Consider the following 22,002-nt stretch of genomic DNA (forward strand, 5'->3'; position numbering starts at 1 on the left):
TGAATTTTTGGAGATCCCAACATGACAAATTAGCTACCGAGCTCTACACGTAGAGACGATCAATATGACGGTTGTCATCATCGATGGATCATGATAAATAAGGGTATAAAGATGAGAACTCCTGTTTCGATTTTATGATTACGCTAGCCTAAAGCTCAAATACGCATGCTGTCAAAGTCCCATGAATCTCCAGGGACCCTGCATCGGGGTTTCGTTCACCGTCATATGCAGATATACAACTACATGAAGATCTCATAAATTGGACAAAATTCATTAAATCGAAGAACAAAATTATAACGCATATACATTTCCTTGTCAATCTCTCTGAATTTGCAGCGACCCCCTTTTTTACTTCCCACACAGTGCAAAAACACCCCCGAATTAAGCAGACGATAACAAAACTATATAGGCGATCGTCGTCCATCCATCAGCCTCCATGCTTTTATGGAGGGCCTGTAGACGACGGGACCGGACGCTGGTCGTCTTCATCAAGTATGGATAACGAAGACAATAGAATGGAATTCGACGGGATTTCAAAATCTCCTCAAATCCCTCCTCTTAACGCAAGGATGAGCTCAAGGAAGACAGGATGGGAAGCAGTTCTTATGCCAGGCTTTCAGATGAAAACTCACGGGAAACGACAGTTCCGCATAAACCTAAATCCCAAACACACGCGTGAGATTTGGCCGTGGGATCACGTGATCCCATCCCTCCTAATCCCATCCAAACATGCCCTATTTGTTATGTGTGGATATAGGTGGACAATGTGTTAAAAATACATGCATCAACGTAGGGCCTATAGATGTGGATTTCCAAATCCACCAAAAACTCCCCGCAATATCTTCTAAAAATATCTGGCACTATATGATATGATACTTGGATTAACCCAATCATTTCCATCATTTCCAAATGTCATTTGAACAGGATGAAATGCAATTTCATAACACCTAATCCTACCTTCCAAAGAGGCCTTAGATAATTAAACAATGCCAACAAGCTGGGCCGGGCCTTTCTTAAGTGTCCGGCCCTTGGTCAAGTTTAGCCGGCCAGACCCTGACTCTACCGGGCCGCGTTAGCGGCTCATTGACATCCGTACTCGAGAAGTGAAAGTCCAGGAAAACAGGCACTGACTACGGGAAATGAAGGAAACGGATGGGCTACTCCCCCTGACACCAGCCAATGGCTGATGGTCGGTGCTCTGTGGGCCCCACCATGATGTATGTGTTTCATCCATGCTGTCCATCTATTTTTACAGATCATTTTACACCATGAGGCCAAAAAAAATGAGTTATATCACAATCTCAAGTGGACCACATTACAAGAAACAGTGTTGAATGAGCGTCAACCATTAAAAACATTTTGGGGGCCATAAAAGCTTTGGATCAAGCTGATTTTTGTTGTTTCCCTTCATATGGGCCTGTATGACCTAATATCAAATAAACAGTACAGTGGCCCTTAGGAGGATTTTAATGGTGGATATCTAATCACTATTTCTTTCATGTCGTGTGGATCACCTGAGATTTATTTGCCTCTAATATTCGGTAGAATGCTCTAAAATTATCTTTAAAAATGGATGAACGGAATGGATGAAACACATACATCATGGAAGAGCCCACAGAGCACCGACCATCAGCCATGGGGCTGGTGGCAGGGGGAGTAGCCAATCCGTTTTCGCAAATGAAAGGGGAAGAGAGAGAGAGGATCCAAACACCTCATAAAAACAGATACTCAAAATCTTCCGTTGTCCGAACAGGTTACTCCCAGAGCTCAAGATTCGTCTCTATCTGAAACTCGATGAGAATGGGGAAAACGAGAGAAGAAGTTCTAACCTACGCCTATATTCTCCTCTACATTGGCCTCTCCAGCGGTCAGATCTTCTTCAACAAGGTTTTCTCTCTCTCTCTCTCTCTCTCTCTCTCTCTCTCTCTCTCTCTCTCATCTGAGCTTTGGAGGTAGATGCCAAAGTGCGCAGGGGGTTGCTGACCGTCTTATCTTCAACAAAAGTTACCTAATTTCAATTTCACTTTCTTTTCTCGCTACAGATCTTCCTCCTCTTCTTTTTCATCTTCCGCTTATCTTTCTTGAATTTCTCATGCATTCACACCCGATCTGAGATTAGTTACGCAGATTCAATTTGAAATCCATCTGCTTTCAGCTCTGTTGTTTCCAAATTTCCGCTCTTTTGGTGTTTCTCGATGTTTTTAGGCTGCATTCTCTTCAGATTTGAGCACCCGATACTTGCTCTCTGTGATTGGATTTGATGCCTTTTGAGTTAGGGGTTTGGTGATCGAGAAACCCGGTTCACGTGCTCAACTTGCGGATTCGGTGATACCAAATGGCACTGTGGAAATGTTTTCCCACTGTTTTAGGTTTCTGCCTCATCGGTTACCCTAATGACCCAATTTGCATTTTCCTTTAATTTCTGCTGGTTGATCCTCTTTCTACATTTCTGTTCCTCTGTCTTGATTTCTCGTGCATCAGTGTCTGATCTATAACGCATCTCACATATTCAAGTTGAAGTACATCTCTTGGATCTAATTTTGGCTGCATTGTCTTGATTTGCAGTTGTTTTGGTGTTTCTTGATGTTTGTTGGATCCATTTAGTGTTCGTCAATATTAGGATTCTTGCTTGTTGTAGTCTTGATGTCTTTTAGAAAGACTGTCAATTAGGAAATTTTTTCTTCTTCTTTTGAAGAGTAAATGGAATTTTATTAAAGGCCTGCCTGCAGCAGCCAACGAGGAAAGAATACAAGGAAAACAAAAGAAAGAGACAGCCAGAGGGTCATCAATCGGGCATTTGCAAGGAAACCCCACTCATCATCTTGGAGGCTTTACAAGGGATCCCCACTCTAAAACAAGAGCTGAGACATTAGCTATGACCGCCTAAATTGGCAGGGAAGAGTTTTGGAAATATTGTCCATACCTCTCGGCCCACATTGCTCACCAAACCGCTAGAAGAGAAATGTGCCATTGGGCCCCGTCCTTGACTCGAAGCCCTTCCCTATGCCAAACCCAAAGAAGGTCCCTGACGTTGCTTGGCATGGGCCATGACGAGGTGAAGGGAGAGAGGGCGTGTGACCACACCTCGGAGGTGAAGGGACATTAAATAAATAGATGATCCACTATCTCCTCAGATTGATAACAAATATAACATCTATTTGGAATGATCAGAGAGCGCTTTTGAATGTTATCAATTGTAAGGACCTTCTTCCTTCCCGCAAGCCATGTGAAGGCCTCAACCTTGGGGGGAATGGCGTAATGCTAGAAGTGGAAGGCCCCAACTTCTTATAGAAAGATCTCATCGAAAAATGACCAGACCTATCAGCAGTCCATATCATTTCATCCAAACCACCAGATGGGAAAACGAAGCGTAGCATATCGAAAAGTTGGAGAAGCTCTTCCACCTCTTGGTCTAATAGATCCCTTCTATAGGGAGGAGTCCAACAGACATTACGGCCGTTGAAGGAGAAACATTCTGCCTCTAAAATATTTGGTGTGGGAGAGAGATGAGCCAATTTGGGGAAGGCTTGAGCCAAAGGAATGTCGCTGCACCACACATTGTCCCAAAATCTAACTTAGCACCCATTGCTGATTGAGAAAGATATGCCCTTCTTGAAGATTGACATGAGTGACAAGATCATCCTCCATATATTGGAAACCCTATAAAGGGAGGTTTCCTTGATCTCCCAGCCCCCCATTTGTAGCCCATACTTAGAGGCAATCGTTTCCCTCCAAAAGCTCCTTTGCTCCGTACCAAACTGCCAACCCAAGGAGGGCGTTGTTCGTACTAAGAAGATCCCTCACCCCAGCTCCTTCATTAAGAGGTTTGCAAACTTCCTCCCACCTTAAAAGATGAAATTTGCTGCCATCTTCTGCACCGTTTTATAGAAAATCTCTTCTGAGCTTATCCAATCTCTTTCGAATCGAGGCGGGGCACTTAAAGAGGGACACGAAGTAGAGTGACATGTTAGTGAATGCTACCTTGATGAGGGTTAACCTCCCTCCCAAGGAAAGGTAACGACTCCACTAATAGAGAACCCTCTCTATCCTCTCAATAACCCTATCCCATAGATGAGTAGCAGGCTTCCCTACACATAAAGGTAACCCCAGGCAACGTTGTCAAAATCGTTATTGTATCGCAAATCGTAATAGGGGTTGAATCATATCGAATCGCAAATCATATCATAAATCATAAGATTCTTATATATATATATATATATATATAAAATTTTCGTAAAAATATGAAAAATATAAACAAATTAGAAAAAATTTAAAAACTTTAACACTATCATGACATGGTATTACATAAATGATTTTTATCTTTCCTTTTTTGTTTTTCCTTCAAGAAATTTTTCTTAAAAAACATACAAGGATCGTTCAATAATTTATGTTCTTGTTACCTTTTTTGAAAGTAGCATTGCATTGGAAAAGTGGCATTTGATTTCGAACCATTCATAAAAATATTTCGGATAAGTCATACGTCAATTTGGTGTTTCCACTAGTTAAGAAGTAAAAAATCATTATATATATAAAAAAAGCTCTAGGATTTTATATTGAAGAGAATTATATATCAGTTAATCTCTTATAAAGAACAAAATTAAATAATTTACCTTTTCTAAATGATTCTTTTTTCTTTTCTTTTCTTTTTTGTAAAGGTTTTGTTTTTCTGAATGATTCTTAAAGCCCCACTATTTTAAAAACATGAAATGACAGCCAAGTGAAGCTTAAAATAAAAGAAAACAAGTATAATTTGAATCGTAAATCATAGGATTCATATAAAAAGGGATTCAAAGGTGGGATTCAAATCGTTTTACTTAAGATTCAACTCAAATTGTAAATTGTGAATTGTTAATCATAGGATTTTGATAACACTAACCCCAGGTAAGACGGGGGGAGAGATCCTTCCTTACAATCGGATATTGATGCAAAGAGAGAAACTTCATCTTTAGAGAGATGAATTCCAAGATCTCGCTCTTTTCCATATCATCCTTTAAGCCATACCACCTCGAATCAAACAATGATCTTGTGTAAGTTATCCACCATAATTGGGTCAGTGTTGCAAAAAATGATGGTATGGTCTGCGAATTGAAGGTGGGATATAGGTGCTGCCAGGTTAGAAACTCTAAACTCGCTTATGAGGTTGGACTGTCGACCTCTCGTTAGCATCTAAATAAAAGCTTCCACCACTATCAAAAGTAAGAAGGGAGAGAGGGGATCACCTTGGCGAAGACCCCTAGAGGGTTTGAAAAAACCTATAGGGGATCCATTCATAAGCACCAAGCATGCCACCGATCAGACAAAATCTGCATCCAACCTCTCCACTTATCACCACAACCCATTCTTTTCAACAAGTAATCGATGAAATCCCACTCCACGTGGTTGTATGCTTTCTTGATGTCTAGCTTGCAAATGATACCTGACTTTCTTTCTTTGAATTTGGAGTGAAGACATTCATGGGCTAGAAGAGTGTTTTCTAAGATTTGATGACCTCCCACAAAAGCTCCTTGGCATTCTATGTTACCTATAACACCACAAAGTCATGATGCAATGACTTTTGCTGTGATCTTGTATGGACTTTTGATGAGGCTTATCGGACGAAAATCTTTGATATTTTCAACTCCTTCCATTTTTGGGATGAGAGCTATGAATGTTGCACCATACGCCGAATGGAGATGGCCATGAAGGAAGAAATCATTAACAAAGTTCAGAACCCTCTCCCCATGCACCTCTTTACGCCAAATATTGAGCTTCTCTTTCAGGTGTTTCAACTTCAAATGCAGCGAAACTCTAGAATCCCCATGACCTTGATAAGACTTCCACCACTCCCCACAAGGTCGTGAAATCTGTCTACTTTGAGCCAAGACAATTCAAACCTAAAAGGTTTGGGTGCCCAACTGTCGTACGTAAATAAAGAAGAATTGGCCTATGATTAGAATTGTTTTGGGCAAACCTTTCGGCTGGATCAGAGGGAATTTGTTCAGCCACTTAGAGTTCACCATAAATTTGTCGATCCAGGACATGAATGGATTCTTCTGACTATTGGACCACGTAAAATTAGCACCTTGCATTGGAATATCGATCATATCGAACCTCTCCAACTAGTCAACAAACGTCCACATATTGGAGGTGATATGAGCAATGTTGTCGAATCGCATATGCCTATGTGCATATGCGACCGCACAATTGCATATGCGACCGCATATTTATTTTTTAAAAAAAAATTTGAAAAATTAATACATATATATATATATATATATATATATATATATATATATATATATATATATATATATAAGAAACTAAGGAGAACTTTTCTAAGTTAATAAATAACTAATTTTACATATTTAAAATACATTTGAGAGAGATAAAATCAATTACACATCAAGTCATCGACATTTAACAATATAATTAACCAGAAGTAACAACAAAATCAACAAGCTATTTATTTATTATTGTAGAAAATCAACAAGCTATCTTCCTTGAAACTTGAAAGTGCTGGAATCTTGATCTTCCAACTTCCAAGAGAGAGTGAATGTAGGAGAGAGATTAAGATCACTTGGAAGTAGGAAATACAAGAGAGAGAGAGAGAGAGAGAGAGAGAGAGAGAGAGAGAGAGACCATTTGTAATTAAGAAATGTAAGAGAAAAATAGATTAAGAGAGTTTTGGAGTGAGAATATTGCAAATGGAGGAGATTTGGAAGCCTTTTTATAGGCAAAATGTTGTTTTTTTTTGAAAAAAATAAAAATAAAAAATCAATGTGCCATGGCCAATATGCGATCGCATATGTTGTATGCAATCGCATATTTTCGCATATGCCACATATGCGATCGCATATGTGCCATGATCGCATATGCGATTTGCATATGGATATGCGCATATGCGATTGCATATGAGCATATGTGGTCTCACATGACAACATTGGATACGAGACCCTGACGATTTCTCATGGATAAAATGTGTCACATTGAAGTCTCCTCCAACGCACCAAGTCAGGGACCACTTTGAGGGAATTGCCTGTAGCTCATCCCAAAATTTGGATTTGACAGCAGCCTTGCATGGCCCCTAAACAACAAAAACATCCATTTAAACTCGGATGATATTTCAAAAAGCACCATTGAAACTTAAAAATCGCGACACCAGCTGTCTTCCTTTCTCCAGACAGTCGAGTTCTAGGAGACCAAGATACCACTAGCTATTCCCTATGCGTCCAAAGCAACATAATCCTTAGAAGAACCCCAAACCTCATTTAAAATGTTGCCACTGAAGGTAGAGAGCTTCGTTTCCTGAATGGCGACGATCTAAGCTTTCAAGACTCTACAAACCTTTTTAACCTAGAGCCTCTTCTCTCTACTTCCCAATCCCCTCATGTTCCAGCTTAGGATGTTCATCATGAAATTGATCTTGCCCTCCTACCCTTGCCTCCCAATTTGATGCTTGCCATGAAATTGATCGACGTCTCCAGGTGCAGCGATTTCCTCGAGACCTTAGGAGTTCGACGAGCAGATCTTCTTTCCACCTCTTTACCCCGTTATTCTATAAATCGAACAAGAGCAATTGCATCCTCGTCTTGCGCCTGGAAAGACATGCCGAGCTTTCGTCTCACCTTGTCTATGATGTCTTTCATCCAATCTATCTTGTCTTCTGACTTTGACGCATACAGAGGCACAATGTCTTCGGTTCTATCCCAGTTGGAATTCTGATCCTCGCCTCCAAGCAATAGAACTTTCCTCCCAACTCTCGTCTGAACCTCACCTCCATTATGATTGCCGAACTTGTTTGTTGTAATATGAAGAGGAGTGACATCCAAAGTCTCCAGGAAGACCTCCCCCTCCACATAAGGAGAACCTTCAGTCTGGATATTGATGTCTATCAATGTCAAGTCCTTTGTTCCATCTTCCTGAAATGCTACTTGGAGATCTAGATCCGTCCTAGCCATCATCACAATATGTTCATCTTGAGCTTCTATCTGAGTTAAAGAATCGAACCCATGAGCCAGCACCCTCTCAGAAGAACTGCCCTCGATCCTCCTCTAATATAAGGAATGATTGCTCTAGAGGTATTATAATTGAAGTTGACTGTGTCGACCTCTTGAGATGCTTCAATCGCACGTGACCGGATTGGCTCGTGTGAGGTATTGGGATGCTCACCTCACCTACTTGAATCTTAATTTGCTTAGGCATCAGGGTATCATTTTTCGTTCTGATGCAAATCCTCACGGCACCGATGTCCTCCCCTGTCTCCAATCTTTCGTCAATGGCGAGGATAGAGCCTGTGCAACTTCTAATTGCAAGAAGCACCTCCTTGTTCCATAACTCCAGAGGGATTTCCCAGAAAAGGAACCATTCGTCTCGAGTCCCATATATAGAGTAGTTTTCCCAACTTCCGACTTGTTAGATGGGGCCATCCTTGAACAGAGCTCTAACCATTATAATCTCTTCAACTTTCAATTCCTCCTTTGGAGAAATCCATAACTCGTAGGCGTTGAGAGCCCTAATCTTGTAGTCCCACTCTTCCAACATGCAGCATGCCTTTAACCATAGTTGGATGTGAGAGATCAAGGCACCACTCTTCATGACCACCACCACCGATCTCCGCAGAGAAGGCTAGGCTTCTTGTATGACAAAAGGATGCACATGGATGGCTGGGCCGATACTAGCCACCTCTCTCCAATATCTTGCAACGTTTAATCATCGGAGGTCATCAAATTCTCCTCTTCTACTCTTCCTTGATGGTGGGGATTACTTCCCCTCATTACAGCCTCCTTGAATGAGCAAGGTTTAGACCTAGTTGAGACTTCTTCAGTGGAGGAACCGACATGGAGTAGCTCCTCTTTGCAATTTGGGTTCTGCTGCGACTCCAGCACTTGCCCTTGGGCTCGAGTTGGTGCCTCTTTTCGAATAGACTTCTTGCCCTTCACCTTCTGAGATTCTTCTTTGTTCACAATGTCCGAATCAAACCTAGCCTTTTTGACTAGCATTTTCCTTCCTCAAAAACTCTCACCATTCGGTAGATTCACTGTTCACTCCAACTCTCCCTCCAAGCTCATCCAGACGAAAGCAAAACCCCGAGGGGTTCCGGATCCCCGAACCCTAGGGATGACTATATTCGCGACCTCCCTTGCTTGGCTGAAAACCCTAGAAAAGTTTATAGGCAGCCAGCCCTTTGGATAGCCTTTCACGAAAAGGGTCAGCGACTCATTGAGGGGAGCAGGTGCTGAGGACTCATCCCCATTCCCTGAGCACCTCCTTCCACTCATTATTCAAGATTCCCATAGCAGTGGCATCAAAGATTGAGCTGCTCCAAAGGAATTTTCAGTGGGAAGGGAGAGAGAAGGGTCTACTCCATTTAGGGCAATTGAAAAAAAATAAAAAAATTTGTCCTATCATTGGGCAGTTGAGATTATAGAAAACAGATAATTCCTAATCACATGATATCTTGTCACATAATATGTTGAATGGAAGAAAATATCGTACCTTTTTATAGTTTTATGGTGTGTTTGGATGCACCAAATGTCATGAAATTTCATGATTAATCAGTCTAATTTGGTGCAAAATATCAAGAAATTTCACTTTATTAGGTGCAACCAGACGCAACCTTGGAAAATGTAATCGTTTGAAACTGAAAATGAGTATGCTAATTGATATGCATTATTGTATGTGAGTTCCCATTGAGAGGCTTGTACTCAATCCAAACTACTCATCTGTAAGGCCTCACCATATGTGTCTCATGGCCCAAAGATCGGGTTCGTGATCCCAACCATTGAAGTTGGGAAAACATGAATGCCACTTTTTCTTTTGGGTTCCTTTGTGCATTCTAAGTGCTTGACTTGTGGGTTTGGTGATGCTGGTTTCACACTGGAAAGCTATGGAATGCTGTTAGTTTTGCTTGTGAGGGTTTGATGGTTTTCTGCAGCATATCTCAACAGGTGAAAACTGTGCCATCTGAAAGTGGAAGGCGCTGAATGCTTATTGTCTTTCTTTATATGAAGTGTCCTTTAGCAAGCATTTGGTATCTTGTCTTCTTGGATAACTCTACCAAGGAAATTGTAAATGTTGTCTTAACACTCAACGTCAAATCTAGAAATATTACGGCCCTCTACATAGTGCTTATATTATGGTGTTCTCGATATGGTCAGGTTGTTACTGATGGAAGAACATATAGGATCTCTTGAAAACAAACCTTTCTTCTTTTGACATTTGGGTAGCATGTCAACTGAAGGGAATATGTGGAAGCAATGATGAAGGCCACCAATTGGCACAAAACAATGTTTCTGAGAATCCCATGAAAGTAAGGTTGACCTTGATAGGAACTGATTAACAATTCCCATAATATGCATATAGTTGACGGTATACGTGTTACATAATGAAACATGGCCTATCATCATCATTTAAAAAAATAATAATAATGAAACCTGGCCATATTTCTAAACAGATTTCCATTAGCGACAGGGCATCTGCCAAGTTGTTCCGTATCCATTATGATACACCCATAAAAGCCGATACGTATAGGTAACAGCCATGACCATTACATGCTACACGGGAGAAACAGGACAATTGGTTTTTTTTAGACCGTATCAGCCGTTACGGTGGTCGTAAAGGCCATTAGGGCATAATGACCGTTACTCCCGTAAAGGTCGAAAAACAACCACTTTTTTTCTTTCTATTTAAATAAAAATTTCTCACTTTTTCGCTTTTCTCATTCCAAAAACTCTCATAAGTCATTTTATAACTGATTTCAACCACTCGTACTAGAGTTTTTAATATTAAAACCATAGATTGAAGTGATTTGAGTGAATAGAATCTCCAAGGGCCTTTTTTTTTTTAAAAAAAAAAAAATTTGAAAAAGTAGTATTTATGCATTTTTTTGATTTCTAGTTCTAGTGCTTGATTGTGATGTGTAAACATTAGAGACTTATAATCATGTTCACAAATTCACTAGACAGCCCGATACAATACTCTCACCAAAGAGTGGACTGTTACACCACCATAAACATGTTCAAAACAAAAAAAAATAAATACATATTTGGAATATTTAAATTATTATGGATTTTCTAGATATTTTTTCAAAATTTTTCGGACAAATCTAAATTTTCAACTGTTACAGCCGATGCCCGTATCGATAATGGTGGTGACCGGCCACCATTACTGATATGGAATACCTTGGTATCTGCTAGCAGCAAGGTGCCTAAGTTGTAAACAACCCTTAGGGTCTAGCCTTCTAATAATTCCACAGATACCCATATTTCACACCATGCTTGCTTTGAAAAGACAAATGCTCCCTATCCATACACGGCTTCTACCTTGATGGAATGTGAAGGTACTCAAGTTTCCATATTGAAAAAAAAAAAAATAATGATTGTCAGAGAGAGGCTTTCAAGGGTCAAATTGAATCTAAACATCATCTTTATTCATTAGACAATATCCACAAGAAAAGAGCAGTTCTTGCAAAAGTGGTCTGCAAACTATTTTATAATCACATACATAGTCAAAAGAACATTACATACAAAAATTGTCTGAGTGAAAACATGCCATTCAACACTGCCACAAGAAAAGAGGTTTTTTTTTTTTTTTTTTTTTTTTTTTTGTTTTTAACTTCAGTAAATGGCGACAACTGTTTGTCAACCAAAAACAGGTGGTTTTGTAACAGACAGACTCATAGCCTAATGTGATTACAGCATCACTTGGCTTGATATATGAAGTAAAATACACACATGCTAGAAAGGTTACTATTCTAGTGAACATAAACACACAAACATGACAAGTGCTATCTGGAGACTGAACATGAGGAGTTGATAAGTCACATTGAGGTCTTAGTCATTGCGGTGGTGTCACTGCTGATATGCTTGTGCGCTCATTCTCCTATGTAGAGGAAACATCTGGATGCCAGAAAATGCAGGAAAGCACACCTGTTGATTTCTCGTATGAAGCTACTTATTAGATGTTGTTCACTGGAAGTTTGAGATCTCTATTCTTTGGTTCCATTAATTCTCTGCAGTCTCCATGCTTTATATCTCAGTTTGTTAATGGTAACTATGAAGTACTTTATTGTAAACAATAATTTATATGTTTGCTTCACTCGGCTAACACATGACATTCATTTAAAATTATCCAGTGGATTTTATCATCGAAGCAAATTAACTTCCCCTATCCTCTTGGATTGACTCTTCTACACATGGTGTTCTCCTCTGTTTTGTGTTTTATCCTCACCAAAGTTTTCAAGGTATGACTCCTATTTGATTTGTATTGTAGCAAATATTATCTAATATTGTTTTCAATAATTTTAGGATAAGGAGATTATGAATTTCCAACCTATCATTCAAAAATAAATAAATAAATAAATTTCCTATATGGATAGGGGTGCAAATGGGTCAGGTCAACCTGATGAGTATATCAAACCCAACTTTGGAAACTAGTGGGTCTAGGTCCAAAACTTGAGACCCATGGGGCAGGTCTGGGTCCAAAAGTTTAATCCTAATTACTAAGTAGGTCGGTTCTAAATTGATGCAGGACAATTAACCACTTGCTCTAAAAGCTTGAATTGTTAGAGCATGGTGAATCAATCCCTTTATCTCATAGCTCAGCCCCACATCTCATGGGTTAGGACCTCGGTCGAATCCCCCTTGTGGGCCCCAAATCACATGGGTACCGCCTCACACTAGCCACTCGCCTTACACGGGTGGGGGCCGCTTCTCACGAGCCACCTGCCTCACACGGGCTGCCCACCCCGAGTGTCCCTGCATCCCACAAGCTACCCCACTCGAGCCTTGTGTGAAAATGCCCCTGCATTAATCACCCCTGGTGAGAAGTCTCGAATGCAAGACCTCCCGCTCTAATACCAATTTGATGCAGGACAATTAATCACTTGCTCTAAAAGCTCGAACTGTTAGAGCATGACGAATCAATTCTTTTATCTCATAGCCCAGGCACCACATCTCATGGGTTAGGATCTCAGTTGAACCCCCCTCGTGTGCCTCAAATCACATGGTTATCGCCTCACACAAGCCACCTGCCTCACACGGGTGGGGGTCACCTCTCACGAGCCACCCGCCTCACACGAGCCACTCACCCTGAGTGTGTCCCTGCATCCCACAGGCTACCCCCCTTGAGCCCGGTGTGAAATGCCCCTGCATTATAAATCCTCTCAAAATTAACCCGATCCAGATCCAATTTTTAAATGGGTCCAACTTGGGTCATGCTAAAATGGACTCGACCCAGACCAAGAAAAAGTAGTTAATTACGCATTTGTGTTTTTTGTTTTCTTCAGGGCTATGCTATGGCAATAGTTCACCAACTTTTTTGAAAATGTGGTTACTCAAACCACTACTTGTGACTATCTAGACCATGCATAGGCCTAGCAAGGGGCGCACCATGAACTTTTTTGCCAAGCCTATTCAAAATATTGATTTTGCCTGGCCCAGGCCTGGCCCATTGCCAACCCTAACCCTACAAGATGGAGAATATACCAAAAATCACACTAGTGCGACTACCCTAAGCACTTCAATTTGGACAGCTGGCCATTTTATTTTTTACCATCCAAGTTGATAGCCACAACTAATTGGATAATATGGAACATTATTTATGTGAAAACTCAACTGTAATTTCTTTACTTGACCCAAACCGAACCCAAACGGGACCAAAATCTGACAGGTGTGATAAATTAATGGGTCAGCTATTTTTACTTTGACCCGACCCATATTTTAATGGCTTGATAGGTTGGTTTTGAGTCCAAAATTCCCACCTGATTCTTAAATGGGTCGGGTCCAGGGCACCCCTCGACCCAACCCATCTGCACCCTTAAATATGGATTTCTCCTCTATGCTTTACTATGGCTGATTACCAACAATCGATTTTATTGTTGACACTTTGTAACAAGCATTTTGTTCTCCCTTGCAGATTATGAAGGTCGAGACGGAAATGACTTTAGATATGTGAGTACTAAATGAACTCAAATCTCTTTGTTGTTGAACTGCATGCCATTTTCTCATCATAGATGTTTTTCGTGCCCCTATGTACCTACAATCAGCTCATCGAAAAGGGGAAGTGTGCTCTGATATTACCATTTTCAATGAGCTCCTTTTTATTAACCATTCTGGTTGTTTCAGTTGTGATACATTAGTAACTGACCAACAACCCCAAATAGAAAATTCTTCTGCAATCACTTGTAATTTCTCTAGACATTTAATTACAGTGAAGGTCTAGAACTGGGCGTACACTTCTGATTATGGGTGTAATTACCAAGAGAAGGTACCATCTATTTTCTTTTTTTCCCCCCTTCCTTATGCTTCTTGAGAAGTGGCAACTCTAACAAAGCCAACGGTAGCTCGGCCTGGCCAAAAAATTAAGAATCTAAAATTAATGAATCTGAATGTCTCGGTGAAGTTTAAGTTTAGGAGAACATATATGAGATTAAGAATATATATGCAAATTTGATTATGAGGAATCTCTAGCAAGGTGTTCCAAAATGGTAATGGCCACCACTGTTACTGTTATGATACATGCCGTAACAGCCGTTACGGCCCCTTTCTTTTTATTAAAAAAAACTGTTAAAGGTCCGTTACAGGGCTTGTAGGGCCTTCTTTTTTTTTTTTTTTGTAACGGCCATTTCGACCCCATAACGCATAACGGTTATGACTGTTACAATTACGTAACGGCCGTTACGTATCCGATTTTGATTACCTTGATTTCTAATACTCTTTGTAGTGATTGAACTACCATTGTTGGGTGGTGTTAGCAATTTTTGGTGGAAATAGCATTTCCCTAAAGTTAGGGTCACTTAAGAAAAATAATCACAACCAATGTTCGAAATATTGGTATTGCGTTACGTGTTGCATCCTTGGGATACAGATACATATCGGTTATTGCACATGATATATTGTTTGTATTGGGTAATTTATCGCACTTTTTGGCACATGATATATTGTCTGTATTGGGTAATTTATCGCACTTTTTGGGAAACATGGGGAAACATTGGGGAAATGGTTGAAATTTTCAATGAAACTTCAGGGGTTGTTAAAAAGGACATTAATACACACTTTTAAATCATAACATTTCAAAAAAGGAGTGAACATAATAGGTTTCCTTTGTATAGGGTCCTAAGTTATGCGTTGTCTGACTAAACTAATGCAACTATATTCAAATTGAATACATAACATTTAGATTGTATGTGATGATCATTTCATCAAACACTCCTAAAGACTTTGAAATTAGTCTCAATTGACAGCAGGTTGAAGGGAAATTTTGTTAAAAAAAAAAAAAAAAAACATGCTTGATTTCATATTTGGAGTGCAACATTGCAAGCAATTTGGAAGAAATTGGAGAAATCTTGAATTTTCCCCAAATCGGACCACCTATATTCAAATTTCGAAATTAGAGTGTATGCAATGATCATTTCATCAAAATACTTTGAAATTAGTCTCAATTGATAGCTGGTTGAAAGAAAATTTTGAAAAAAAGATGGAGAACATGAAAAACCAATGGATATCGAAATCAAAGCTCCGACGCCATGATTTTTCACGCAAAACAGGAAGAACCAACGGATTTAATAACTATTTGATACTGATTTAACATAATTTCAACAAAAAAAAAAAAAAAGGATCAGAAATTGAAAATGCTAATTGGATCGAACATGTGAGATATATTGGCACTACCTGTGTGTTTCATATCGCACGGGTGGGATACAAGATATATCTTGGGATATATTGGCTCGTATCGTCAATATTTAAAACATTGGTTGAAAGAGAAAGGTCAAAAAAAAAAAAAAAAAAAATCAACAACAAGTTTCCTTTGTATAGGGTCTTAAACTATGCATTGTTTGACATAAGTAATGTAGTTACATCCAAAGTGAGTTCATATAATTGATAAATCATACAATACATGTATGAAACAGATTCCTCCCAAACAAGTTTGGGAGAAAATGGATTTTTGTGATTTTTTTTCCTTTGAATTTTTGGTGGGGGAATTTATAGCTGATACATATCACAATGTATCGCATGTGTCAATTATATGAGGGAATTTTATGAATGGTTTTTGGCAAAATATTGGCCATACATTGCGATATTTTGTGTGATACAAGGAAATTTAATCACTCCCCCTGTATCGTATTAGCCGCATGCGATGTCAATAGTATCAGGTGATATTGTCAATATTTAAGTCACTGCTTGTGATTGTTTTTGTGCCTCCCCTCAAATTGAGCATGTAAATGTCATTCACATGGTATATGACAAAGCTGAAATCTTCCTTTTCCTCTTGAACCAATATGCAGAGTCATTTTTATTTTATTTTTTGTTTCAATCGATATCTTCATTAAAAGAGCAAAAGCAAGAGGGAAGGAGATTTGCGTGATATTGACCTCAAAAGTAACAGAGCATGATCAGTCCTTTGTTTACATTTAACTTGCTCTTTTGAAGGGCCAGTTCACTTTTTCAGTTTCCTAGGAACAAGATGTCAAGAATGATCTGACTAGTCTAGCATGATGTAAATTCATGGAAGAGGAAGGACTGGTTCCAACTATCTAACCTGTCATTTCATCTATGACTCTTCAACAAATTTTCTTTCAGCTCATGAAAGCTCGCCATTTATGACATAGCTCTATATTCAACTTTGGCATTAGATTAACTGATTTTGGTTTCATACTATTTCATTGGATCTTTAGTCGATAGGGCTTCTTGGTTTATATACACTAGGGGATAAGGCACATGCGACATACTTGTAGAGAGGAAGGGAGACAAAAAAAGGAGAGAGAGAGAGAGAGAGAGAGAGAGAGAGAGAGAGAGAGAGAGAGACGGAGTAAAAGTGTGCGGCAACATGCAGCACATTCAACGGCGGGCGACCCATCATTACTTTTTCCAATTCTACAGCCCACTTGAGTTTTAGATCTGACTTGTTTAAGGCTAACGCCCTAGCATGAGATGACGCAATAGATGTACGGAGTGGATTTCATACTGTCATCATGGTCATGGTCGCCTAACAGCCTTTGTCATGCAGTTCCTAAGTAGTACTATTGGGTCGAGCCACATGCCAAGAAGATTAGAGTGGACGACTCACATTAATAATCCTACTTCTTGCAGGTAAAACCTAAGTCATTGCAGGCTTTTTGTGGGTGAAATCTGAACTGTACCACCGAGAACAGCCACATTTTTACTTACCAAAATACCCTTCCCTTCATAGAAATGTCTTCCCGTATCCTTTAAATATCCAAAGGCCTCTGCCATGTGGAAACTAATTGCATCGGCAAAAATGCTGCTCGCATTATGTATGGTATAGATACCTTGACGTGTGTAGATGCTCAACATGACATGATCTGATCTTATTAACTAAATATTACCAATAAAATGCTTCACCGAACCTGGATTAACTTGGGGCTTGTTTGGATAGAATGCAAACTGGGGAATGCAACCTGTTTGCATCAACAAGACATTTGCACCTGTTTGGGAAGCAGCAAATTGCTGCAGCAAAGTATTCACATTTGTTTTATCCTCCTCGACAAGAGAGTATTAACTTTTTCTTTTCAAAAAGTCAAATGGAGAGAAATTTTTTTGCCTTTGATGATAGCAATTTTGGAGTAAAAAGACGAAGACAGTTTCCCTTTGTAGGATTGCAATCCAAACAGTTGCAAATGCAAAGAAAAAGCATTTTCCAAGACTTCTCTTGACCAAAGCAAACAGTTGCAAAGGGTTTGCTTCCCCTAGTTTTGATGTAAGTATACCTCTCATTTATGTCACATTTTTGCTTTCCCTTGCATTTCCCTAGTTTACCCTCACTCCAAACAGGCTCTTAATGTGAGATAGTGAATGGCTTCTGGATGACTTACTAGGATATGGCATGGTGAATTTCTTCTCAATTGCTCACATGTGTAGTAGCAATCAAATATGTTGAACTCCCCACATCTCTGTTGACTGCTTTCATCATGCTGCAACTCTACAGCTTGCTAAGATAAGGTGAATTTTGTCAGGGGGAGGCATATGTTTTTTTTGTATGCCAAGAAACCAAGGAGGTGAGGAATAGAAGGAATTGACTGATGATAACTCTTTTCCCTGTGGACGAAAAATTTCAATGGGAGGGAGGGTAGGAGGGAAAAACATGCAGTAGGGAGGGAGGGAGAGAGACGAGCATGTGGTTGTAGTTCGTGTGTCTACAATCCATGTGTTGGAGACGGCAGCATGAAAGCCATCGTGGTGATGCGATGGATCTGTATGGTGACCTGCTTGCTTTATATAGTTTGCTAATACCTTGTGACTACAGATTTTGGCCTATTAGTTAACAGCAGACTTTCTTCATAGTCAATTTGCTTTGGTTGTTCGGGTTCTGGAGTTTCAATTGCTTTTGTCCACTTTGTCGTTTATTAATGATATCTACCTAACTATTATTTTGCATGAGAGCTAAAATTCATGAAATAAAATATAATTATGTCATCAACATTCAGATATGCTACATCAGTTGTTCCAATTGGTGCGATGTTTGCAATGACTCTGTGGCTGGGAAACACTGCATACCTGTACATATCTGTTGCATTTGCACAGATGTTGAAAGCTATCAGTAAGTTTTCATTTCTTGGGCTTTTTAGAAATCATATCCTGTGCATTTGCTAGCCCATTACCTTTTCCTTTTCTCTATTTCCCATGACAACTGTTCTTGATGTCACCTTCCCTTGGACTTTGTAGTGCCCGTAGCTGTTTTCATCCTCGGAGTAGCAGCTGGCCTTGAAGTAATGAGCTGCAGAATGCTTTTCATAATGTCTGTGATCAGTTTTGGAGTTCTTGTGGCATCTTATGGGGAAATAAATGTTAACTGGGTGGGAGTGGTCTATCAAATGGGTGGGGTGGTTGGAGAAGCTTTGAGGCTCATTTTCATGGAGATTTTTGTGAAAAAGAAGGGTGTCCGACTCAACCCCATATCTGTCATGTACTATGTGAGCCCATGCAGGTACAAGTACCATTCAAACAGGCAGTCTTTCTCAACTTCATGTTCCTCAGCTCTTGTAGACCTTTCTACTCCTGATGCTTCATGTTTGTTTGCTGCAGTGCTCTGTGCCTCTTTATTCCATGGGTATTTCTAGAAAAACCGAAGATGGACGCTGCTGGGCCCTGGAACTTCCCACCAGTTATATTGGCCCTCAATTGCCTCTGCACTTTTGCACTCAATCTGTCAGTTTTCCTTGTCATCTCCCATACAAGTGCACTGACCATTCGTGTGGCTGGAGTTGTCAAGGACTGGGTGGTCGTCTTATTGTCAGCCCTTCTATTTGCAGATACGAAGCTGACGGCTATAAACCTATGCGGTTATGGCATTGGTAATATATTACAATCACCTTTCCTTCTTTTTTTTTTCTTTTTCATTTTCTGTTTTTAGGATTAAGGAATAACCTCCTCTCTCTTATTAGCTTTCTTTCCTTGTGTTTTCTTTTGTCCTGCATCTTTATCTATTTTCCTCTCTTTTCTTCTTCTTGATTTATTTATTTATTTAGTTTTTTATTGCTGCCTCTTGTTCTTCCCCCTCAATCTAGAAGTTTTTTTTTTTTTGGTAGGATGAAAAACTTTATTAGGCCAAAGCCAAAAAAACCAGGAAAAACAACAAAAGAGCAAAGAAAAACAGAAGATAGAAAACAAAACTACAAATACAAAACTCAACAGCCCCAAGGCTGGAAAAACACCCCAACCCTTAAAGGCAATCAAAGAGCCCAGTCTCTGGATAACAGCAGGAGGTGATTGAACTCCCCATCAGAAGAAAATTTTAAAAATCTAAATATGAGTTGAACACTATGAGTAATCAGTGAAGTCTTTCCAAGCTGTCAAAGCTAAAGATGTAACCTCACTTTTCAAGTAGGGCTTTAAAGTTATTGCGTATTCTGTTTTCTTTTCAATCTTTCAGAATAAGAATGATGGTGTAGCATGCGGGTTATCAGATTATGCACCTCAATGGTGGCATGCATATATGAAATTGAACTGCTCATCTGGTGGTGGGCCATAGCCCAAAAGATACACACCAGTTGGACTGTCCTAATTGCTCAGGTGGACTTTCTCCATTGGATCTGAATCATCAGCTCACTTCCTTTTCTTTGTAACTGCTCCCTATTCCTTACTCTGTTGTTATTGGGCCATGGCCTATCCATGTTTGTGTCCACCTTCATGAGAAATTTGAATGGCATAGATGTCCCATGGTCCCCCCCCCCCCCTTATTCCTTCAAAGCTACTCAAATTGAATGGTTAGGATCATTTGAACCCTGTTGTTATTGGGCCGTGGCCTATCCATTTTTGTGTCCACCTTCATGGATAATTTGAATGGCATAGATGTCCCATGTCCCCACCATGGCTAACAAGTTATAGGACTCTGGTTGTTGTCATCATTATGGTCATGGATGTTGTCATCCTGTCCAAGGGGATTGATGATGAGTCTTTAGCTCATGTTACGAGGTCATCATGTGGCTAATAAAAGTGGACGTAGCTAGGTGCCTTCATCAAGGTCTATTAAGACTCACATAGCCAATAAGGGATTTACTGGTTTCTTAGGAACTTTTGGCATAGATCTTGTACATTAGATGTTCATTAAGTGATTTTTTCCATTGGGCCCAACACTCAAAAAGGTTTTAGAAGGTTTTACAAATGTTTTCAACTGTTACACTTTTGTTTTAACCATTAAAAAGGTTTTGATCAAACTTGATAATCTGATGGTCCAAATTTGGGATCCACTACTTGATCTACATTGGCATTGGATCTTTGCTGGATGGCAATGGATGGATTGTATTAGATATAGGTGCATGCAATAAGGTAGGATTGCATAATTTCAATGCAAGAAGATATATAGAATATTGTAGGGTGGTAGAGTACCATAACTGGTCTCCTTAAAACCCTAGCTCATCCATATAAGTCCAACTCCTTTTTGTGGTGCTCCCTACCCAGTGAGGGGTGGCAGCTTCAATAATTATGGAGAAGACGGCTATTTATGTTTACATGCGATCCATTGTCCAACCCTTGTTTTGTGGTGCTCCCCAGCCATACAGCTATTTATGTTGACATGTGATGCATTGTCCAACTCCTTTTTGTGGTGCTCCCCAGCCATTGTCGGGGTGGCAGCTTACAATAACTACAAGTTAAAGAAAGAAGCTGCACGTGCGGTTATGCACGAACAAGCCAATAGCTATCAAGATAAGCCTGTAGGTGGTCAGGTCAGACCAAGGGACATGCCCTCAACTCTTAGTGAAGAAGACACATGAATGAGCACATACCATTCTGAGGTAAGATGTTGCTCCAAGTCAAGAGGGGGACCTCAATTATCTGTATGCAAGCATACATTTCCTAATCTTTGTGATTTCCTGCTGTAGTGATGATGCTAATTGTTTGCTGTTATTTGAGGCACACAGGAATCCTTCAGCTGCAAAGGTGGTGGTGAGTTTCATCTTTTCTCCTTTCCTTTTTTTTTTTAAATATAAAATTTCAGCCTTTTGGTTCTGTTCACTGCCTTTGAATTTTGTTCTTGTAGGCAAGCTGCCTCCTACTGCCTACTGTATGATAATGTGGAAGTATTTGGGAATTTCTTTGACAGATTGGGAGCAGAGACGGTTGTCAGGTCAGGACAAGAGCTGCTCTGTAGAATTGAGTCCATCGGTTCCTATCATGTAAAAAATCCCACACGGGTTCTGCATTGCATTTTTTCTTTTTCTTCGCAGGTGATTCTGCATGCACCCATCAAGTTGATTGTTACTATACCTTTTTTTGTGCTGTACCGCCTGCGGTTGGATTTGACAAGGTCTATGCCTCAGTCATTTCAGCTGTGAGAGATTTCTATATGGTCGGTTAAATTCTTCGAAAGAAAAAAACAAAAAACAAAAAAAAAAAAACCAAAAAAAAAAGGAAGAAAGAAATTCTATGATTAGTTATGGGCCTGGTTTGGTATTCTTGTTTGGAATAGATCATGTGAATCACCCATTCTGTGTCACTGATGCTTTGAGATGCCAGTTGGATGATGCTTGGCAGTGCAAGGCATACGCCTTCAATATCCTGGTGGATG

General features: G+C 39.8%; 1 protein-coding gene across 6 annotated transcripts; it reads left to right on the plus strand.

The window, feature by feature from the left end:
- Window positions 1-1,679: 1,679 nt before the first annotated feature.
- LOC131242796 (probable sugar phosphate/phosphate translocator At3g14410) lies at window positions 1,680-21,797 on the plus strand. 6 transcript variants are annotated; one of them, XR_009169731.1, is made up of 9 exons: window positions 1,680-1,887; window positions 12,113-12,220; window positions 13,894-13,928; window positions 18,422-18,534; window positions 18,660-18,921; window positions 19,020-19,288; window positions 21,051-21,229; window positions 21,317-21,380; window positions 21,475-21,797. XR_009169731.1 is itself a non-coding variant. In XM_058241707.1 (9 exons), exons 1-7 carry the CDS (start codon window positions 1,795-1,797, stop codon window positions 21,206-21,208), a joined length of 1,038 nt encoding a protein of 345 aa, XP_058097690.1. In that variant the 5' UTR covers window positions 1,680-1,794; the 3' UTR covers window positions 21,209-21,229; window positions 21,356-21,380; window positions 21,475-21,797. The 6 variants fall into 6 exon arrangements, 2 of the variants coding, with proteins under 2 accessions (XP_058097690.1, XP_058097681.1); XR_009169734.1 differs by having other exon boundaries at window positions 21,317-21,374; XR_009169733.1 differs by having other exon boundaries at window positions 21,317-21,374; window positions 21,538-21,797.
- Window positions 21,798-22,002: the final 205 nt, after the last annotated feature.

The sequence above is a fragment of the Magnolia sinica genome, chromosome 1, assembly GCF_029962835.1.
Source record: "Magnolia sinica isolate HGM2019 chromosome 1, MsV1, whole genome shotgun sequence".
NCBI classification, from domain to species: Eukaryota; Viridiplantae; Streptophyta; class Magnoliopsida; order Magnoliales; family Magnoliaceae; genus Magnolia; species Magnolia sinica.